The sequence below is a fragment of the Centropristis striata genome, chromosome 21 (genome assembly GCF_030273125.1).
Source record: "Centropristis striata isolate RG_2023a ecotype Rhode Island chromosome 21, C.striata_1.0, whole genome shotgun sequence".
NCBI classification, from domain to species: Eukaryota; Metazoa; Chordata; class Actinopteri; order Perciformes; family Serranidae; genus Centropristis; species Centropristis striata.
In genome coordinates, this window is record NC_081537.1 from 9,693,910 (window position 1) to 9,716,100 (window position 22,191).

The 22,191-nt window shown below is 41.8% G+C and overlaps 2 protein-coding genes across 3 annotated transcripts; one reads left to right on the plus strand and one right to left on the minus strand.

Annotated features, from left to right (window-relative positions):
- Positions 1-54: 54 nt before the first annotated feature.
- Positions 55-5,440, plus strand: faap100 (FA core complex associated protein 100). The gene is made up of 8 exons (XM_059324905.1): positions 55-560; positions 676-794; positions 926-1,800; positions 2,442-2,598; positions 2,686-3,583; positions 4,173-4,280; positions 4,427-4,513; positions 5,179-5,440. The coding sequence occupies exons 1-8, from the start codon at positions 405-407 to the stop codon at positions 5,308-5,310; spliced, it is 2,532 nt and encodes an 843-aa protein (XP_059180888.1). The 5' UTR covers positions 55-404; the 3' UTR covers positions 5,311-5,440.
- Positions 5,441-8,942: 3,502 nt separating this feature from the next.
- On the minus strand, positions 8,943-18,552 carry fscn2b (fascin actin-bundling protein 2b, retinal). 2 transcript variants are annotated; one of them, XM_059325170.1, is made up of 6 exons: positions 18,460-18,552; positions 17,318-18,044; positions 10,970-11,126; positions 10,166-10,287; positions 9,874-10,041; positions 8,943-9,148 (listed from the first exon to the last, which is right to left on the minus strand). In XM_059325170.1, the coding sequence occupies exons 1-6, from the start codon at positions 18,550-18,552 to the stop codon at positions 8,943-8,945; spliced, it is 1,473 nt and encodes a 490-aa protein (XP_059181153.1). The 2 variants fall into 2 exon arrangements, with proteins under 2 accessions (XP_059181153.1, XP_059181152.1); XM_059325169.1 differs by having other exon boundaries at positions 10,130-10,287.
- Positions 18,553-22,191: the final 3,639 nt, after the last annotated feature.

The following is a 22,191-nucleotide window of genomic DNA, read 5'->3' on the forward strand; positions in this document are numbered from 1 at the left end:
AGGACGCTCACAGTAAACTTCTACTGCCGCTTAAACGTGTGTGTGTGTTTTGTTGTTTTTTTAAACAAACTACATTTTTAATACAATATTTTTGTAAGAAGACAGAACGCATTTCACTCATCTCTTTCCTGAACGCGAAAGAAGTTTAAACACCAAACCCATTAGACTTCCGTCTATTTTTCATGGGTAATGTAGTTCTTGGTTGTTATTGGTCGAAAGAGCGACGCGCGGAAGTTTGTGAGGGCATCCCATCCTCTGTCAACAACCGGTTGAGCAGTACCTCGTTCAGTTTAGTCACAAATGTTCAATTTTATTATCAATCACTCAGCTAAGACTGTTAATGGTAGAGTCTCTACCATTACATATGCAGACTAGTCAGTTTCTTCTTCTTCGGTGGCGTGGCCATGGACGGGCGGTGTTCTGTTGAGACTTGGGCAGAGTTTGGCTTTTCAGGAACATCATGCACACAGAGGGTGAAGTTTGGTTTTGGGACAGATGTGTTCCTTTGCACTGGCAGCGACGAGGTCTATGTCTTCAGTACTCAGGAGAAAAAACTCACAGTAAGTGACACATATAGTGTACACACTGGTCAGGCGTCCTAATTACAGTGGATAGCTAAAAAACTACCATCATTTCCACATTTGTGTTTCATTGTGCTATTGTGTGTTGTGGCAGGCTGTCCTCCAGTGTCCTGGTCCTGTGAGGGATCTGGTTGAAAGTCATGACAAGCAGCTCATTTACTTAGCCTGCATGAGCGGAGTGTATTGTGTCAGCTCACACTTTCTGCTACCCAGGTATAAACCTCCATTTGTGTGGTGCAATTTTACAGAAGCACAGCGGTTGTTACCTCTAGCATGCATAATTCTTCATATGTTCTATAAAATGTGTTACTGCCTCTTACTTTAATTACCTTCCACCTCTGCAGAAGTCAAAGCTCCCCAGCTGATGCATCCTCCAGTCCAGCTGAGCTGAAAATCTCCTCAGAGTTTCTTGTTGTTCCAGAAGAAGGAGTGTTATCGCTGCTCCTCGTCGGCTCTGTGCTCCTGACTCTTTCCCAGAGAGACACATCCAGGATGTTGACTCTGTACAAATCCTCAAACTATGAGATGCTCAGTTCAATCAGTCTACCTCTGTGCTTAGGAGTTGTACACAATGACACTGAGAGAAAGACAATAATAAGGAGGCCTGTGCTGATGTGTGTCCACTCTAGTGATGCAACACCATCATCCTCTTCCTCTTCATCAGAGGCAACTTTAAGTGACGGCCACTTTCATCTTGAGACGGTCCTCTTCAAACTTCTGTTTGGGATTGACGCTGCCCTCACCAAATCACCAGTCATCCTTTGTGGCCTGCAGGACGGGGGCTTGTGTTTCCTCCCTCTGCGTCTCCCAGGATCGCGGCTCAGAGTCCTGTACAGCCTGGAGCAGCCAGTTGTATTTGTTGGAGCAACAGAAACGGGTCCAGGACGTGCACATTGTTTGGTGGCAGTTGGTGAGCGAGGGAGAGTGGTGCTGATCAAAACAGACAAGGGAGGGTCAGAGGAAGGGGGCAGCAGGACTTGTTTTATTGAGGGGTGTGTACCAGGGCCTGTGCTGTGTGGCACTGTGGATAAAAACTATCTTTACTACAGCACCGGGTCGGACCTGTTGGTACTGGATCTATCACAGGGATCAGCTGGAAGAGAAGGCCAAGGAAAGGATGAAGAGACATCCGGTAGGACAGCAGTCGCCCTTCAAACCCCCACCAGTTTAAATGTGTGTAGAGTCACCGCCTTGGCTGAACATACAGGCAACACTGCAGGTGAGCATCTATGAACTTTTTAAAGTTAGGCAGTAGATATGGTGTAGCTAGGTGTCAAGTGTGTTTGAGTCAGGCAACCCCTTTGGAGGAATGCTTCACTTAAATCAGTTTTTTACACTGTTATCTTGATTTATTTTTAAAGAAAACTTTGTTTCTCTCACATGTGAACAGAGAATCTGAATGCAATATTTAAATAGTAAAAATGCAACAAATATAACCAAATAGTTTAGGGGTGCATGTTTTGCAAACAAATGATAATTCTAAGGGTGCAGTGTTTATTTAATACAACAACAAAAACATGTCAGTAAATTCACATAATTTTCTTGGTCGCTTGGTTGACTTTGACAGCAAATAACTGAGAAAATAACTGTGATATAATATATCCAGTAATTGATTTGCTATCTCAAGTCTGCATGTTCGGGCACTGTTATACTGTGGTGAAGCTAATATAATGGAAACCAATAACTATCTGAAGCCAGAAGAATATCTCTCTATGCTTTTAATATTCACATCAAGGTGTGAACCAGGTCTGCAGCAGACAGTGGTCCTCTTTTCCCTTTAACTTGCATCTCTGAAAACCATTTGTGTTTTCCTGATTGCTACAGACTAAAAAATGTGTTTATTTTGCTTTAACATACCAGGTGAAGTTCAGCTGCTGGGTCTGTCTGTCAGAGGGCAGCTCCAGAGGATTACCTTACCTGTGGGGACAGAAGATGCAAGATTGTCCAAGCTGCCCTCAACACAGGTGGGCCGCAGCATCAGGGACCTCCTGTCTGCTATCGGGGACGTCTGTGAAAGGTAAACTCAACCCACTAGACATTATTGTATTATATTGTCTTTCTGTTTTTATAAATGTGATTTTGCTTTCTGTCTTTTTTCTTTTAGAGCATCACTGCTGAAAACTGCCATCAAAACCAAAAACCAAATCCTGAGGCGGCTGAATCAGGTGCTTAACATCAGCTTCCTGCTGACCGCTAGTACAAATAGCGAGGAGCATGTTCCCATCCGGGAGAAACCAATCAGATGTCATGGTGTGACCAGCTGGAGCAGATTGCTTCAAAAAGACTCCCTGAACTTGACATGTGTCCTGGAAAATTCAAGTCCTTATGCTTTGGAACAAGGCTGGACTCTGAGCATCGCTGTGTTTCCTCTGTCCTGTCCTCCCAGTGCAGGAGGGGAAAGTTCCTCCACAAATTTTTCATTCCCATTCCACAATCTCCATCCAGGGGAGACTTTAGAAGTGTCGCTGCCGCTAGCAGCTGCCGGCGAGGCATCCTTCCCCATGACCGTGAGCTGCTCACTCATCTTCTCCCTCACAGATCTCCTGGGAGAGGAGGCTGCAGAGCTTCTTAGTCTGCAGAGTGGCTGCATCAGTTTGCCCTTAAACACACTGACAGTGGATTGGTTGCACGCCCTGCAGGTGATCAGCCCCACGGCAACTCAATCCAACACTGTAACAGATTCCATCCGAGCTTTTTTAAGCTCAAAAAGTGGTGGAAGAGCAGAGGGAAGAGGAGAGAGTTCTTCAAAGCTGGAGCGAGAGCAGTGTACAGCACATGTACGGGTGTCGTCAGAGTTACTGAAGGACACGCTGCTGTTAAAAAGCTCACATTCAGGTGCTCAGGGGCCTAAGCTGGCTACACAAAATGTGGCCCTTTGTCTGCTGGAATGGCTGTTGTCTGAAGGTCCTGGAGGAGTGAAGACAGGAGAAAATAAGATCAGCAGTTCAGTGGTCCATGCTCGAGATCCAAACGGACGCACAGTTAAACTGACTGCAAAAGAGGTAAAGAATCTTCTTATATTTTGTTCTTAAAGGTTTATTTAATCTTGTATTTTCTGCTCCATGTTGAGATGGCGCTTCCTCAGTTCCTCAGTTTGTGCTTTGTTTTTAATAGGATGGGGGGGATGAAGGTGGGTGGGGTGGAGGGTGTTTGTTTCTATGAATCGTTATCTTTTTATTAATAATAATAATAATAATAATAATAATAATAATACATTTTATTTGTAATGCACTTTACATTACAGGAAATCTCAAAGTGCTACAGGTTAAAAGCATAACATTCTAATTATAAAAAGGAAAAAAAAAGGGAAAAAAAACAGCTAAAAACAGAAAACATACATACATAATCTAAAAAACATCTAGATGGGAGGAACCAAAGGTTTTGCTAAAAAGGGATGTTTTTAGTCCTTTTTTAAAAGTCTCTATGGACTGTGGTATTCTCTTAATGTTCTCCTTTTTTTTAATGTAAAGCGCTTTGTGTTGCATCTCTCTTGTATGAAAAGTGCTATACAAATAAAGTCTGATTGATTGATTGATTGATTGATTGTGTTATTTGAATAAGACAGATGAGTGTTGCTCCTTTGTTCTGCAGGTACATTTCGGGGAGGAGGGCACAGAGACCACAGTGGACGTTCAGGTGGAGAGCTCATCTGTAACAGCGCTGTGTGGACTGCATCATGCTGTGCTGCGCCGGCTACAGGTACAAACACACCCACCGCTATTCGTTCCAGAGAAACTTACAGGAGACCAAGATTAGACTGACACCTGTAGATTTATTTGTTGTACTTGACACAGTAATGGATGTTTATAGAAGATACTATGACACTCTCCTCTGTTTCTTTAAAGACTCTGTTGCAGAGAGCTCCTGAGAGGGCGTCTTCCACAAAGAGCGTGCAGAGTCTAGGGTTAAGACAGGCGCTGCAGCGGGCCGAGGTAATTTTGAGGACTTCAACTAAGAATTATTCTAAGTACCTAATCATCTTTTCGTGAACTGTTGTCCTTTAAATATAATGAAAGATTACAAATACTAATGCAAAGTGACATAATCAGAGCCCTTTTTATTCCAAAAGTATGTGAATCTCATAGTTGGAGATAAAATGTCCTTAAGCTGCTATAAAATTATATATTAATATTATTCTCCACTTTTACTTAGTTAAATCTTTTAACCAGTGATCATCATTACTCATTTATTTTCAAAATTGAACCATTTAAATATCAGTTTGTTAACCGCTGTTATGGGACTTCTCTTGTTTGAAAACTAACAAATTTTGAGAAACTTTGAAAAACTTCAACTGTAAGCTGTACAAAGACAATATCATTTTTGTTCAAACTGATACATTTTTTGGTAAATATATATTCAGAATTTCATGATTTCTGTTTTTTTTTTTTACATTTTATTCTTTTTATAATTTAGGTTTGGTGAGATGTTTTTGTTCTCATGGGCCTGAGTTTCTGTATTTTGGCTACACCGTTTATTATGAGACTGTAGAGATATTCAGTAGCTTTTTGTCAATGTCTAAGATTGTGTCTAAATCTTAAGCATCTTGGTGTTATTTGTTTTTAACCTTTTCTTCTTTGTCCTCCTCCTCTCATGTCAGCACCTGTTGCAGCAAATCCAGCAACATCGAATCTCAGGGGCCTTCGGTGTGGGCGTGTCCACGGGGCAGATGACCCAATCGCTTCTCAGCGTTTACCGAGACCTCAGAGAAAACCCTCTCCTTATAATTTGACACTTTCTTTTGTCCGAGCCTACGCAGCTGCCCTCGGCCTTGTCCGGTGTTATGTAACCTGTCTTGAAAATGAATCTATTGCTGTGTTAACATGTACTTGCAACACTATAAATGGCTTGCCAAGTGATATTTTACACATAAAAGAATGAATGACTCCTTATTTTGCTATTATACATACTCTACAGGTCTAAAAATGATGATCACTCACATCAGTATTTTTGAGTTGTGTGCTTCAGCTCATCCTCTCTTTACAAACCATTGAGCTCAAGGTGACTGAAGCTCAGGTGGAGTAAAAATATCTGCAATTACAGTCCAAATGGGACAACTCTTACAGCTGAGTGAAGGTCGCAGATTCAGAGTCTCCTGAAGTGTCAGACATGGAGGCGTAACGGAGACATATGACCTGATGTCTTGTGTAATGGCTGTCCTTGAACGCAGCGCTGGAGACAAGAAAGTGCCCACATTTACTGGTAGATTTTTGGGGTTTGATGGTGTATTGTTGACCAAAGGGAAAAAGTAAGTAAAACCACTTGAATGAAGCTTGTTATCATCTTAAGAGGTTGTTTGAATGTACATCAACTGAAATGAAGAAAGCTCAAGTCTTGATTCTGGTCCAAAAGGAATCAGTATGATGCTGTCAGCCTTCAGATGGATTATGTAGTCATGACAGTCTCAGATCAGCTCTTATTATAAATGTAGCTTTTGCAGACAGCTGCATTGATTGTCAATAATTAAAGCTCTTGCAGAAACGTTCAACAAAGCACCAAATAGTTCAACAAAGCACCAAATAGTTTCGGAGGCATTAAAGTTAGATTGAGAGACAAACGACAAACCTGATTGAAGACCAGAAAAGTGGCACCTGCGGCCCTTTGACTTCCTGATACACCGTCACTATTTCAGGGATTGAACCTGAAGCATTGTGCTGATGGATAACCTCCCTAAAACTCCAAAAACACAAAGAGTATTAGCTGGTGGTGGGTGAGAGTGTCAGAATCCACCACACTGGTCTGTGCCCGAATCATGCAGCAGTTTCTGTTTTTAAAGCTCCTGTAAGGTATTACATATGTAATGGTGCTGTGACAGTTTTGCTTAAAGAAATACTTGTAAATGATCATTTTTATATCAACAACTCACCCATGTTACCTTGAATTCTTAGGAGAACACGTTTTCTCACATGCCTTTATAGTGAAAAAAGGCATCCAAAAACAGAAAATTCTTGATGATTGATGAAAAACAGCAATCAATCTCAGCAACAGCAGACAGTGAAGAAAGATTCTTCCTCTGCTCCAACATCTCAACAAAGATAAACTTTTACTTCACAAATGAAAAATAACAGATAAATGGCAGCAACAATGACTCAGTAATAACTAGAAGATGGGATAATGAGGAAAAACTATATATATGGAAACCTGCAGATGACTCTACAGATGAGCTGTGGTTCTTCCTCCTCACAGACTAAATGCTGCCTTCACAGCATTACATTAGCAATAATATTAAATTCAGTATAATAAAACAGGACATTGGTACCAATATGTACTTTTACCTTTCATTCAGTCTACATTTTTCTGCTAATTTAATTACTCTTTTTACCTAGGTAAACTGTTATTAAGGAAATTTTACTTGTAATGGAGTATTTTTTATGTGAAAGTAAAAAATATCAAATCTATAGAGAGCAAATAAAAAGAAAAGAAAAGATATATTGTTGTCTTTTATATTTCTTTCAGCTCATGTTCACTCTCACTTTTTCCGAACAAGAAGGAAACAAGTAGATATTCAGACTGACTTGCTGTCGGTCAGTGCAATTTCATTTCCCCATATAGGTCCATGTTATGAGGATGTTGTGGGGAAAACAAGAACTGTCCAGTAAATGAATTATCTGTCAGACCAGATAGAAAAAGGTATAAGAGAACCCTTAGACAGTTTTCCGTAGATTCCTGTCATCATGTTAGAAATGTGACAATACTAAAACAAAACATAACCAGCCATACAAGTGTTGTTTTTAATATTTACGTTCCTAAAATGAAAAAGAAATGTAGAAAAACGAAAAAGGGACAAATGCAAAATCTCTTTCAGCTGCAGGTTGGAATGACACTATTAGCACTACGACCGTGTACATGAGTCTTGGTTACAGTCTTCTACTGTTTCTCCAGGTGACAACTAGAAACCCAATCATTAGAAGCATGCAAATGACTTCTAAAAAGTGACCTCACTCGTTTGTCTCAAATAGCAGCCTTATTTGTTGTACATGTCATTACACACCAGTATTACCACTAGTTGCTTTGCTGTCAATAATACAATACTTGTGAGTCGTGGTAGGAAAGGATGGGACGATAGAGATGAGGAGAAAGAGGAGGGCATTAAAAGTAAGCAATAACTCCTCCATCCTTACGATTACACAGGTTGTTTGTTTCTACAATCTGTTTAAACCCAAAGAAGCGTTTCCTGAATTAGCACCCTTACTGGAAGCAGATCAACACGTACCTAAAATTATCAGTGACACATGGTTAATGTCGTGAAACAGCTGCAGTTTGAGTATGTCTACGCATCAAAATGACTAGGTTATGTTTAGGAAAAGATCATGGTTGACATTAGCATAAACAAGCCTACTTTTGTTACATAGCTTAAAGGTATCCAATGCAGGATTTTTCTCATATAACAAAACAATATATAGACTCTTATCCCTCTCTTTCACCACTTATGAGTCCCTAAAATTGGACCCTTTGGACACTAAGTTATTAAAAGCTAAAGCTGATAGGGTTTTTTTTTAAAGAGAGGAGTTGCCATGTTTGAATGTTGTTTACAAACAGTAAGTGACAATTCCTTCATATTATGCCTTTAAGTTATGTTCACAAGTTAACCTGCGTTACATATGTGACGTTAGATAAGATTGTTATGTAAGTTCACTTATATATACACATAGGTTCAAATAACTCAACTGGAATTTCAGTTTCACAAGGGACATGAACAGTAGTTTCCTGGGCTAAAGTTAAGTGTTTGCCCACCCTACTTGGACTTTGTTGCTCTTAATACTACATCACCTGACTCTTTTTTGCTCCCATCATAATTAATACGGCCACTAGAGGTCACCTCAACAATAAACGTAAATATGGGTTATAATAAGCTGCTTGTACAAATGACCAATGGGGTCCTTTTTGGGGGAGGACAGTCTCAAAGACAGATCTGTATGTCACACTGATGCAGGGATTTGAGGACATCAAGAAATCTACGTCTTCACTGAAAGGAGGATTTCATCTATAGTTCAGATTTAGACAATAACTAGATCTTGCAAAAAAAAAATAAATCTAAAGGATCAACCCAAACACTCAAATGTTCATTCACACTCATTTTTGCTGTTGGTGTTGAGATCAAGCACTGATGCAAGATATTGTTCACTTCATCAAGGCCGTTCTTGGCTGAAATTGGTCAGTTCTTCTTGCACCTTTTCCTGCTGTATGAGTCAATTATCTGTAATGAGCTGAAGGAAATCAGTGCAGGCTGTGACTGTCTGATGAGTAACTGTCTTTCACCTCAAAGTGCCAAAGAGTTTAACTTCAGATATTGATGCTAACTCTTGACGTGGATAGCAGCTGACCAACTCAATGGTGAGGAGTTATGACAAATATTGGACCGTATCAATACTCCCACAGGGCCGAGCTGCTCAGGCTGAGTCCGTCTCCCTTCAGCGTGCCTCCCTGGTCTCCACGCAGGTATTTGCCGTTCTTGCCCCGGATGGCGAGGCGACCGGGCTCCAGGAGCTCCAGCGTGAATTCCTCCGGGACCTCGCCATCTGAACACACCAGCCCAGCACTGTTCACGTACCAGAACCGGCCGTCCACGCCTGTTAGTTAGAAGACACAGAGAATGGAGCAGCAACAGTGTGTCAGTGATGGACTAACACGAGCGTGATCAAGTAATGTACATATCATTGGAGGATTGTAAGACAGACATGCAAAAAGGCCCCACCAACTCTCCTACACAGGAGCCAGGCACACAGTCCCTTTGAAGTCGTTTTGTCTCTTTGCAGTCTTTTCTATCTCTTTCTAGAATCTCTTTATAGTCATGTTGAGTCTTTTTGTAGTTGTTTTGTGTCTATCTGTAGTTTCTTTATCCCTTTTTGTTCATTTTCTGTCTTTTTGTAGTTGTTTTGCATTTCTTTTTTCTATCTTTTTTGGAATTTTGAGTGTCTTTGTAGTTTTCTGTGCATTTTGTTTCATCCTTTTAAGAAGATTTTTGTCTCTATGTAGTCACTTTGTGCATCTTTGCAGCCATTTTGCATCTCTTTGTAGTTGTTATGGTCTCTCTGCAGTTTTTGTGTCTCTTTGTTGTTGTTTTATCTTACTTTGTGGTCATTTTGAGTCTTGTCCTGGTTGGTAAGTTTCTCTTTAGTGACATTTTGTAGGTGAAGGCCAGGTTGGGCCCTGGGCCTGTGCTCATTAGGGCAATTCAGTTATCCATCCATGTGTACTACACTGATCGCTGAAACACAGATTTATTTGAGGGAAGGGAGCAAAAAAAGAAGAAGCAGGGATTAAATCAATCTTGTTTGAGAGGGTACATCCTGACCTTTGATGTGGTACGCCCCATTACTAAAGAGCAAGGTGAAAATGTCGTAGACTGATCTGCTGCCATCCAGTGTGTTGGAGTTCTTGTGGTGGCAGATGAATCCATTCTCTCCTCTCAGGATCAGCATGGGTCGGTTGATCAGCTTCAAAGTGAGCTGTTCGTCTTCGGCTGACAAAAGGTGACAGGAGAATCATGAAAAAAACATCAGAGGGAACAAAAGAGAAGTCAGAGAGAGGAGGTGCATTAGTGAAGAGACGGGTAGAGGAGAATGAAAGCGAAAATGGTCTCTTACCTATTGAATCACTGACAGCCAGTAGCTGGCCATTCTTCTTGGTGCAGATGTATTTTCCATTGTTAGCCTTTAGTGCCACCTTGTGGCCAAGCCACTCAACTGAGAACATGCTGTTTGCTGACCTGCAATTGAGCAACATATGGGAGAAAATGAGACTTTCCTTGCTTTTTAGTGATTATATGTTGTCTTTGTAAAATGTTATTCTGTGAAAAGTTAGTGAAAAGTAAAGCAATTCCCTTCAAAATGTTGTGAAGTAAACATATTAGCACGGAATTGAAATAATCAAGTAAAAGTACCTTGAAATTGTACTTAATTACAGTACATCAGTAAATGCACTTAGTTACTTTCCACCAATTGAGATATTGTGATTACATGCTGAGCACTCATGCTGACTCAAGAAGATCAAGTAAGTCAACAAACAAACATTTGCCAAGATGTTTTTAGGAGTTCAGATCATGTACTCAAAAAAGTGTTGAAGTAAAACATACACATTATAAAGTATAAAGTAGCAGAAGAAATACTCAAATGTGCATTATTCCTAGCAGATATCTGCCATTGTGTCATGAAAATCACTTGTTTCACGATTTCTTTTAAGCATTCATGAATATTTGTATTTATATCATGAGGACTCAAAGGTCAAAGCTTACGAGGAGTTGTATAAGGCTGCTTTTTCTTTTGACAGTTAAGTAACCAAGGGAATACTGTAATGGTAACAGTTCTTTTTGTAAGTAAATATTTGTTGTGTTAAAATGTAAAGTGCATTTACTCTCACTCTGCACATGTGATATGAGAGCATTCACTCACACTTCAGTGGCAGTACTCTGGATGCCTCCGTGGGCCACCAGATCCCAGTAGTTCCCCTGGCTGGTGCGAAATGTACACTTTTTGGTGTCCTTGTCGATCTCCATCTGAAACGTTTCCATGTCCGTCTCGTCTTCCTGATTGGCTGCGAGACTTACTCCTGGGAGAGACATAACAAGCACATAAATACTTCAACAAGAAGACTTTATGACTATTTAGTGTCTGAAGAAATCGATCCATTCGGCATTGCTAAATGACATTTTTTATTAATTGTCACATTCCTTATTAGTCATTTTTATTATTTTATTGTCATGTTATTTTTTGCACATGTGTAATTACAGATGAAACTTAAAACAGCATCAATATGTGTTCACAACAATACATCTGATCTGCATTCCCAGGGGCAAGCTGAAAACCAACAAAGTAATTTGGGAAAACAAAGACATACTTACTAATCAGGTTGTATTGTTATGTTTAGCTTGGCCCAGCATGAAAGAGTTGGTAATCACATTGGATTCTGGTATGTTAGGTTATTTTTAAGCGAATCTGTCTTAAACTGCACCACTTGATCTGACGTGCCAGGCATATACTTACCTGCGGGTAAAAACATTTTCACTGATTGTGGGTCTGGATGCATTTATGGACGGAATATATATGTAAATTAAATAAATGCGCTAAATGTGCCTATGCAGGAAAATATTTCAGAGAAAATCTACCACGCAATGAATGTCTAGAATGCATGCTTCTTATGATAATATGTGCTATAAAGAGATAACAGAGACAACACCTACACTGCATTAATATCATCACGTCTACTTAACAACCAAATAGAAACCACACCTCTGATTGCCAAACACTTTAAGGAAAACACTAAGAAAACCTATTATTTTAGCATTTTCCTTCTACTGGTGTCAAACAGGTGAGAAACACAACTGTGACATCCTTTATTCTTCAGAAGACATCCTTACTATGAACCTCTTCCTAATTTAATTTTAGAAGTCCTCTGTGACATTAAAACAGGCCACTGTTATATTTTTAATTGTCAGCATTATTATAATTGTTGGCAGGAAAGGAAACAATTGTCGCCACCAAGGGACAGATTGCAGAGAGCTAAATCCCAAATTAGATGCATCACAATACATTTTCTTAATCCTTTAACAACCTTCATCTGAGCTCATCTCATCTCTCCCTCCGCTGGTCGCTCTTCTACCTTCCTCCCTTCCCCCATCTCTCCCTCCTTACCCCTGACCCCTTCTACCCCCACCTCCCACCATCACCCCACCTCCGGCCCTGCCTATCTGCCCTCCTCACAGCGGGGCTCTGATATAATCAGCTTTCAAGTGCTACCCGTCCAATCCCTCAATCCCCTCAATAAAAGAATAAAGGAAAAACAGGAAAAGACCAGAGGATTTTATGGTCCACACTTAGCGGGATGTACGGATAATTACCAAGCCCTCTCAACCCTCGAGCTAACAGACCGATGAATGATCAAACCTATGAAAAACGTGCTAAAAATGTAACTGCATTAACTGGCTATATTATTTCATACATCTTAAAGGACCCAACGTATAGTCCTACTCATATATCGAGGGGACTTTTATTCACTCAGTAAGGACCTGACTTGATTTATCTGATTAGTGCATGAATCTTTAACACTAAATTTTCCAGCTAAACTGACACACAAAGTTATCATTGTTATTGAATGAGAGTTATATATCTGGAAAACCAAAATCCTTTTAGAAAACTTGTCAGCTTTTGTAAGACTTGGCACCTTCTTCCTTTTCTCCAGCTATGGTAACAACAGCTGAAGAACTGGGAATCACCCACCCGTCCAAATAGGGTCACTACTGGTCCCAAAAACCAAGATGTCGATGGCCAGAATGCCACCTTTAGGCTTCAAAGCTGACCATAAACTGATGGGTAACGTCCTGGTGGCTAGGTCCAATTCTATTCCTTAATTTCCAAAGCCTGTGTCATAAAACCCCTCAGATATCAAAGAAACTGCTGGGCTCCACGATACCCAACACCCAGGTGCTGCACCATCATGCTCTGAACACAACGTAAAGATAAAGCTGCCTGCAATTTCATCAGATATGCAGGCATTTTATCATGAACATATTCAACATTTCTCCTGTTGAAGGTGCTAGACTTTGAATGTCTTTGTCGTCCATCCATTAGTTGTTGAGATATTTCTGTCCAACCAGCAAGATATTGTCTGTATGCCCTAAGTGAGGTCAACACAGCTTTCTCCTTCATTTTATGGAGATCAGTTCTTATGGTATTAAACCTGAGCTCACTATGATACGTTGCATCAAGTGGTTTAATGCTACTGAAGGATGCATGCATATAAATTACATCTGCATAATCCAACATAGATGCACATACACGTAACCAGTTTGAAGAGCCTGGTTGCAGCCATTTTTTGATCGGAATTTTTTCTTTTGTTTTTCATCTCTCACTCATGGTTCATGACAGTGTGAATCCCATCTATTTTAAAATTATTTTGGCCATTTTACTTTAATTTGATATCTGATCGTAGATACAGACTGGAGGAGGGAGAAGGGAGATGACATGCGACAGAGATGTCATGGTTACTGAGCTACCAGGACGCTTTAATCACATCTTATTCACACCCGATAAACTAGGTATCATGAGGTCTTACAACTGGTGAAATTATCATTGATCTTAAGTGCATTTGAAGCATACATTTCTGCCCCTCTACTCCACACCTTTGCCTGGGGGCCCATCACTCTTATTCTCTCTCATCCCAACTCAATGTCATGCTTTGTCTACCTATTCCATGTGTCCATTTCACACTAATTCAACCCAGAAATGATCCTCCGAGAGGGCTCAGCTGGGACCTCGCAGCCGCTGTCTGATAGATGAGAGGCGAGGGGACGGAGGAAGGAGAAAAGGATGAAGGAAGAAAAAGAAACAGAGAACAGGGGAGAAAGAGATTAGATACGCTGAAATCCAAGCCAGCAATCTGGGGGTATCAATAGCTGTGTTGATGACCATCTTTGACACAGCAGTTGGTCAAGCATACAGAATAAGGTGTTGTCATCATAGCCATGATCACTGATAAACTATGCACTCCTAATCAGGACACTACCTGCTGCATCTACACAAAAACACACATCAGCAGTGCTGCATTTTGGATCAGACCCCAGATCCAGCTCCACTTTCTGGCGTTGTCCTACCTGCAGCCTGCAAGTGGAGCAGGCCTAACTAATCCATCAGCGATAGCTGGCTCTGACATCTATTATTAATAGTAAGCTGATGCCACTATCCCCCTGTCCCTTATTTCCCTCTTTCTCCCAATCCTTCATCCCCCACAACTGCATTTTCTCTGTTTTTTTAATTTATTTCAGTCCATTCTCCTTTCTCTTGCTTCTCTATCCCTGGGTTGTGTGTGTGCGTCTATCGGGTGTCTATGCATGCATGCATCATGTGCGTATGCATGCATTTGTGTGCAGATGTTCAGGTGTGTTGATGGAAAGTTTGTCTCTTTGGACCACGGAGAGGTGATGAGAGACATAATGATAGATCTACATGATAGCTAAGTCAAGCGCACATGCGCGCGCAGACACAAACACAGGGCCATCATTTCTGCATTCCATTGCTTTTTCTTTAACATTTTTATATCTGTATTCATGCTACCTCATCACTGCTGACCCTTTTTTTTTATCACTAACCCATTTACTTGATTGTACTCACTTTAAAATAGATGGCCAATGTGACTCCTCTGCGCTAAATGGAGCAGAAACAAAGGTGCTAATATATGTGTAAAGACACAGGTGACATTAGGGAGAATGAAGAGGCCACCTGTCTCCTATTGTCCTCAAGTCCATTGAGAGTTGTATCCTCCCTTCTCTGCTTTCCATTTTTCCAGAGGTAGGAGGTAACAAGTTATATTTAACCAAGTACTAAAGAATTTTGAGGCACTGGCATGAAAAGATTAAAATGTTGTATGTTTGGCCCACTTGTATTCTAACTTATCTATTCAAGCTTCCACATAATATAGATTTTTGTCTTTAAACAGTTTGTTTCCTTGATTTTCAGCAGCACATCAGCACTGAGTGATGTGCTGGGGGTAACTGGGTTAGATTAGCGGTTTAGAGCGGGACCCGGAGGGGCAGAAGCTTTGGCCCCAGGTGAGAGGCAGCTTGGGTTTCTGAAAGCAGACTCCCCCTTCGCCTTCCAGGAACAGGGGCCAACTTCATCAATAATTCAACACACCTCAACTCACCACTCGCCGCAGCAGGATGGTATGGTTGTGTGTGGGCGAGTGTGTCGGAGGAAGATAAAGCTTTTGTTTGTGCAGAACAAGTGTAGGAAGAGAGAGGGAGATAGAAAGAGACAGGCAGTAACAGAAAAATGTGAGCATGCTGCAAGTATTTCTGTCTGTGCATACATGAAGCTGCTCTACATACTGTATGTGTGTGTTATACGGCACCACATCTTTCCTTCCCTTCAACCAATCAGTTTATTCTGCTCCCAGTCGTTTGGTTTCTGCCTGAAGCTCCCACTGCTACCCAGGAACAATGAGCAAGGAGAGATTCAGTTACAGCACCCGGGGCTGAAGTAACTTGACCCTGCAGACAAGAATCTGCAGCCTGTGGATGGGTGTCATGGCCAAGTATGCTGACAAGCACTGTTGGTGTATGCTAATCCACCCCAAATCCAGTTTCAAATCAGACCAGCAAACCATTTCGACCATCAGCAACTGAACACTTGTCCAATTCCGTCTAGTGCAGTGCTGGTTACATGAAACGTGATCGCTACAATTACAACTTCTCTAGTTCTTACACTGATCAAAGAAATCCAACCTTGTTTTTGAGACGAAAAAACAACAACTTTGAAGTCAATGTGGAGCAGGTGTAATCCATCAGTATAGTAGTGTGGTGTAGGGCCTGCATCCTGATCAAATAACAGACTCCAACGGCCCTGTCACAAGACTGAAGAGTAAATACATAATACAGTATCAACAGAGCATTACTGCACAGCATATAGGTTACAAGCAGCTGTTTCTGTAAGCCCAAGGGGCAAAAGCGTAGAGTGTTAACACCATTACCGCAACAAAGCCAGGAGGTACATTCGAGAGGGAATGAAAGGGGATTTTCAAAAAGATCGCCATTTATGATACATTATTTGGCAAAACCCTGTTGCTGCATTTTATGAGGGTGTATCCACCATTACAGGAATATAACACCTTCTCTGCCAACATTAAAATTCATGAAAAACATCGTGCAAATTGTTGAGAAATCTATTTCTGTAGTTATTCCCAACATGGGGGCACAATAAATCCGTCATTTTACCAAACCACTCACTAGTGCAGGACTTAATACCAACAGTGGACAAGCCTAAATCAATTGCATCCCTAAAACGAATGATGTATTCGTCTCAGGTCTCCCAGATGAGGCTGATAGTCTCCCATATCAGCCTCATCAATCTTGTTTTCCTGGAAAGATGCAACTATCCAATGTGGTGTCCATGCATGTTGATGTGGAGACTACATTACCCATAATTACCATGCATCCCTTATCAGTTGTCAATCATCAGAGAGTGGCGGACTCCCTCAACCATGCACATTCAGCATGCCTACAAGTTACTTCCTGTGAGTTGTCTCAGTTTTCTGGGGGCGTATCACTGCACAGTATGTACTGTCTATAGGTTAGTAGTAGTAACTGTAGTAGTGGTAGTATTTGTTGCCCTTCTGCTTCATTATGTATGTGTGTAGGTCAGCGTGTGTCAGCAAAAGGCTCATGTGACCACTCTCTGTGTCACATAAGGTCAGCCTTTGGCCATTTAATCAGACATTTGCAGTCCTGTATAAGAATCTAGATGAAAGCTACGACGCTGCCTGAGTTGCGGCTTGTGTTGCAGCTTGTGCATGAGCATGAGTTTCCCTTTCACACATGTAACACACAACAGGAGATTGTCCATGTCAGACGTGTCCTCACCTACTAGAAGTACTCCGTTTGGTTTAGGTGAGGAGTGGAAATTGGGTAGAGCATGCAGGGGGCAGGACTGGTGCAAAAAGCACACTGCAGAAAAGCGTTCATATAGCAGGTTTGTAATTTGGTCATTATCGTTCCTTGAATTTGAGTGACAATTTTAACGTTGGCCGTTCTTCGTCACCCCCCAGTGTTGCTATTCTTTGCACCGTTCGCATGATAGAAACGTCTTCAACACCCACAATTGATTGTGAATGACCTGCTCTATTCACACAGGGACAGTACATAGACTTTGTACTCCATAGCTGATAAGGTAAAAACTGTTTAATGTTCAGTCCAACTGATGTGGACATTTATCTCTAGATCAGGGTTCCAGTGCTTGTGTTTTCCTTACCTTGTCTTATGGAGACATATCGACCATTGGCAGCCATCAGAACCACCTGTGGGTGGCTCTCCTCTAGGTCAAATAGTTCATCTTTGCCCGGCTTGGAGCACCGACCCGACCTCAGGGTGCCCGTAGGCCCCATGGGAGACAAATACTTCCCCTCACAGTCTTTAAAGGCCAGCTTCCCACACTTCAGCTCCAGTGTATACGCTGTGGCCCTCCCACTCTGTGTTAGGAGCTTCCCATCATTGCTGAGGAAGCGGCTGTCACAGGTCTTAAGGCAGTACTTCCCATCCAGGTAGACGAGGGTCAGGAGTGCTGCCACACCCCAGGGAATGTTCATATCCACAGCGATTTCCCCATCCTCCATAGAGAGGTGGGCGTAGCGCTTGCGGGCCACAGACAGCAGGTTGGCCTGCGGATGTAGAGCCAGGTGCACTGCCCACAGCTCAGCATCTGTGATTAGCTGGGCAAAGCAGGACAGGTAGTCCCGAGAGCCACCGAAGAAGCGGAGGTGCTGCTCAGACTGCAGGGCCCAGCGACCGTCTGATTGAGCCACGATGAGGAAGCGGCAGTCTGAATTTTGCCCATCAGCCTCACAGGTGACTTTGCCGTCCTTATCAGAGGCCAGGTAGCGTCCCAGGTGGCTGCGCAAGAAGACCACCTGGGTGTCCTGAGAGTCCTGCTCTAGAGTCCATTTCTGCTTCTTCTTCAGACTGGGTGCTGACGCATTTACCTGAGAGAGAAGAAAATGTTCCAACATAAAGCATGAAGGCTTTTCATCCTTGATCTTTTGAGTCCTGTGCAGACACCAAAAATCATGTTATGTTGCATTTACATGCTCCTCGGATGGTCCCATTTCCAGAGTTGGGAAGAAATTGTTCTGACTTTGGTGTGAGCTTTAAGTATCAATATGTGAATTAATAAAAAGTTTGTTAACATCAACCCAACATTTACTTTTGTCCACCATGTTCCTGCGTAATACAATGTAAACTTTAGGTCGTGTATCACATTTTTTGTGGACTTTCTAATCTGTTGTCCCTGGGGAGGGGGATTCATGTTTGCAGTCTGGAACTAATTTTTCAATTATTCAGACACCACATGAATGCAACATTACAATTTTTCTTTAATATGAGAAGACATGTTTGTACCTTGAAGCCAAAGGCCTCAGCAGTGAGGTAGCGACCCTCATGGTTGATTAGACCAAACTGCAACTTCAAGGGACGGTTTCCATTAGCTGGCATCTTTACCTGTGGATTCAGGGATGTGAGAGACAAGAAAAACAAGTTAGGGATGGGAGGAAGAGTGGGATAGAGAGTAGGCAAAAAGACCTGACAGTGGATGTCAGTGAGTTGCATGAATAAAAAAGGGAGGGTATAAACGGTTATAAAGGGTTTTTTAAAGAGGTGAGGAATAAGGAAGGGGATGAAGTCATGGAGAATGATGAAATGAGAAAGTCTTAAAGACAGGAAATCAATTCATTAAGGTACAGTATATAAAGCACTCCCAAAACCACAAATTCCTCCCCCCGCCCATGGCTTCATTATACATTTTTCCAGCTACAGCCTCCTAATTTACTTACTGTGGTTTTGTGGCTTCCCCTCTGCAGTTTCTGTGGCTCTAATTCCAGCTCCCAGATTTAAGAGGCTTCTTTTGCCAAGCGTCCTCTTGTAATTCTTTCTCTCTTCCTTCTCCTTTTCTCACTGGCTCTTACGTTCTGTTGATCAGGTCTCCCGTCTCCCCTCCACCACCACCTCTCCTCACCCTAATCAGGCAGCAAAGACTTGAGTCAACCTTGATCTCTCTTTAGTCCGGCGTCAACCTCTCTTTCTCTGTCGACTAATTTTGTTCTCGACTGCTTATCTCCACTTCTGCAGCTCTCTCTCTGTTGTTGAACAGGGCTCTCTCCTCCAGACTTACTCCTGTTCTTGCTTGACTTGTTACTCACCCTGAAGGCTCAATCACCTGGTCCCCCCTCACTAGCCTTCCCTGGGGTTTTGTTTTTGCTCCTCCTTTGGCTACTTCCCCACTATCTTTGGATCACATCAAATGCTCTGACCTTCTTTGTCACCTTCCTTGAAGTCCGGGTTCCTCGCTTGTCAGACAAAAGTTTGATCAGTGAAGAAGAACATCCTCAGCAGTCCTGCAAATTTTATGGTAGTGCATTGAAGGACTCCTTCACTCTTCCCCTAAACATAAGCCGTCCATCACAGCTGAACTCTGCAACAAAGGGTGCTTGCCTCTGTAGTCTTAAGCCTTTCTCTGTCGCTTTGGCCTCCCATCCTTTCCTTCTCTCTCTCCGCCTTTCTCTAACCTGCCATGTGTATAATCCTGCCTTTCTCTGCGCTTTATTCTGAGCTCTGCACTTCGCCTCTTTCTGTGACACATAAAGACAGGTAAGTAGAAACAATGCACACACACATACATGCACACACAGTGCCGGGTAACCAGAGCACTCCCCGTGCCTTTGGGGTAGTTGCTTGAGTGCGGCTCCCCTTACTTGCCTGTGCTGGGGGTTTAGTTACACACCTTCTCTGATTGCAAGCTCTCTGGGTCAGTCCTAATGGGAAATGTGTCTGAGAGGCTGAGGGAGTCGCACTTTACATCCGAATTTGGGAGACAAGCAAAGGGAAAGGAGATGGCGGGTGTTGTAAAGGAAACAATAATAAGCTAATCAACATATGGGGGTTTGAATGACTGTGTGCGTGTGTGTGTGTGCATGTGTGTGTGTGTGTGTGAAACGGCTGTGCCTGCATGTGTGTGTATGTGTGAGTAATCAACCTTGCCAATCAGCCTATTATAAGTCTTCTTTGCAGAGTAAACAGACGTGTCTGTTCCTCAATCCATCTAATCCTCAACCCAATCATCCCAACCTGGCTAATCTACCGGCACGACCCCTCCCCACTCCTCAAACACAAACACACACACACACACACACACACACACACACACACCGCACCCTTCTGCTTGTCAATGGCTATAAACATACACATAGACTCACTGACCCACAGCAACATGCGTCTCATCACCACACACACACAAACACACACACACAAAGGTCACAAGAGGGTCCCAGGGTTCACAGTAAACAGCACCCACCCAAAGATTTACTCTTCCTGACCCAGACTTGAACTGCTGCGTTTTTTATGTATAAAGTGATAAACAATGCTTGTCTCTCTCTCTCTTTCTCTCTCTCTCTGTCACACACACACACACACACACACTATCTCTCTCTCTCTCTCACACAAACAGACAGTGAAGGACATGAGTGCTGTTATTGAGTGTGTGAACACTAAACAGATGGACATCCCACATTCTGAGATGCTGACTTGAGATTATCTTTATTTTTGGTACAAAGCAATAAAAAAAAAACTAATACTTACAAGTAGTTGTGAGCAGTTGCTATACAATGAGGACAACTAGCTTATATTATTATTTATTATATATTATATATATATTATTTTTTTATAGTACTAACTAACTGGTACAAGTATATAGTATACTACTAACTGATACAGTATACAAGTATCCCTGCATTAATATGACTCACTTCTCACTGCACAAGGCTTTGCTTTACCTTCAGAGGGTGTTGCTGTTGTGCAGACAGGAGGTTCGGCTCAGTCTGATGTGAACCCTGCAACCACTTCTTCAAGATTTGAGAGTTTTCTTTCAACATGTACATTGCCATGGACTTGACACATTTAATGGCATTAGCAGGGTACAAAAGTATGTACAATATGACTTTATGTAGTACATCAGGACATTTTTAAAAACTCTCTAATGTGGACTCACATTACATGACTTGTTAGTCGTGACTTGTGACTTGCTTCTCTTGATTTAGTTTCCTTGGGAAATATACTAAACTCCAAATTATTGATTGATTAGTGTGTGTGAGTGGTTGGCACTTTTGCCTCAAAGCAAGTTGAAATCCGGCTTGAATCTCCCCGTGCCCGTAGGAGTGAATGAGAGCATGAATGGTTGTCTGTCTCTATGTGTCTGCCCTGAGACAGTCTGGCGACCTGTCCAGGGAGCACCCCACGTACACTGCATGGGATCAGCTCCAGCCCCCGCAACACAAGTTCTGATAAGCGTTTAAGGATAATGAATGAGTGTGTGAGCCAGCTGTGTGTTACGTGGCCTCAGACACCAGTGTGTGAATGTGTGAATGCTGACTTGAAATGTAAAAGGAGTGGACTACAAAATATACAAATGCAGTCTATTTACCATTTATCATTTACTTTTTTTTTTTTTTTACTTTATTTATAGAGCGCATTTCATGCACAAGGCAGACTCAATGTGCTTCACAATGTATACACATAATTACAGTTAAAAAAAAACAAAACAACAACAACAAAAAACACAGAAAAAACAAACAAAAATCGATTACAAATTAATTGAAGAGTGCAGGTAGACAAGCTATTCCATATTCACCACATATACACTTACTTACTCATACATGTGCACCCACTCCCACAACCACACATGCACACAATTCAACCAAATGCTGTACTTGACTTGGGACTTGACTCTATATGTGCAAAGACTTACTTCTGACTTGCAAAACAAGTCTGCTCTTTACCCACCTGTCTGTTCATAAACACACTAAGTGATGCGGATAAATCACTGATCTCCTGTTGGTAAGGGGAGCTGCATCCACGTGTCTAACAACACTCCTTACCTTTAAAATAACACAAATACAGTTGAAATCAGATCCTCACATTTGCATTGTCTTTCTCTTTCTTATATAAAACCACAAACACACACACAAAAATGCATGCATACTTACACACACATGGAAAACACACTGCAGAGAGAGAAAAAAAGAGGCGCAGACAGACACAAATCAAAAAAGTCATATACTGTTATTGTTATCAGTGCTATTA

Excerpts from the sequence above, each read along its gene's own strand:
- faap100 (XM_059324905.1), top strand. The coding sequence starts at position 405 with ATGGACGGGCGGTGTTCTGTTGAGACTTGGGCAGAGTTTGGCTTTTCA. Across the intron at positions 561-675 it reads CTCAGGAGAAAAAACTCACA|GCTGTCCTCCAGTGTCCTGG; the intron begins GTAAGTGACACA and ends GTGTTGTGGCAG. Across the intron at positions 4,514-5,178 it reads AGGCGCTGCAGCGGGCCGAG|CACCTGTTGCAGCAAATCCA; the intron begins GTAATTTTGAGG and ends CTCTCATGTCAG.
- fscn2b (XM_059325169.1), bottom strand. The coding sequence starts at position 18,552 with ATGCCAGCTAATGGAAACCGTCCCTTGAAGTTGCAGTTTGGTCTAATC. Across the intron at positions 18,045-18,459 it reads CTGAGGCCTTTGGCTTCAAG|GTAAATGCGTCAGCACCCAG; the intron begins GTACAAACATGT and ends CTTCTCTCTCAG. Across the intron at positions 11,127-17,317 it reads ATATGTCTCCATAAGACAAG|GAGTAAGTCTCGCAGCCAAT; the intron begins GTAAGGAAAACA and ends TGTCTCTCCCAG.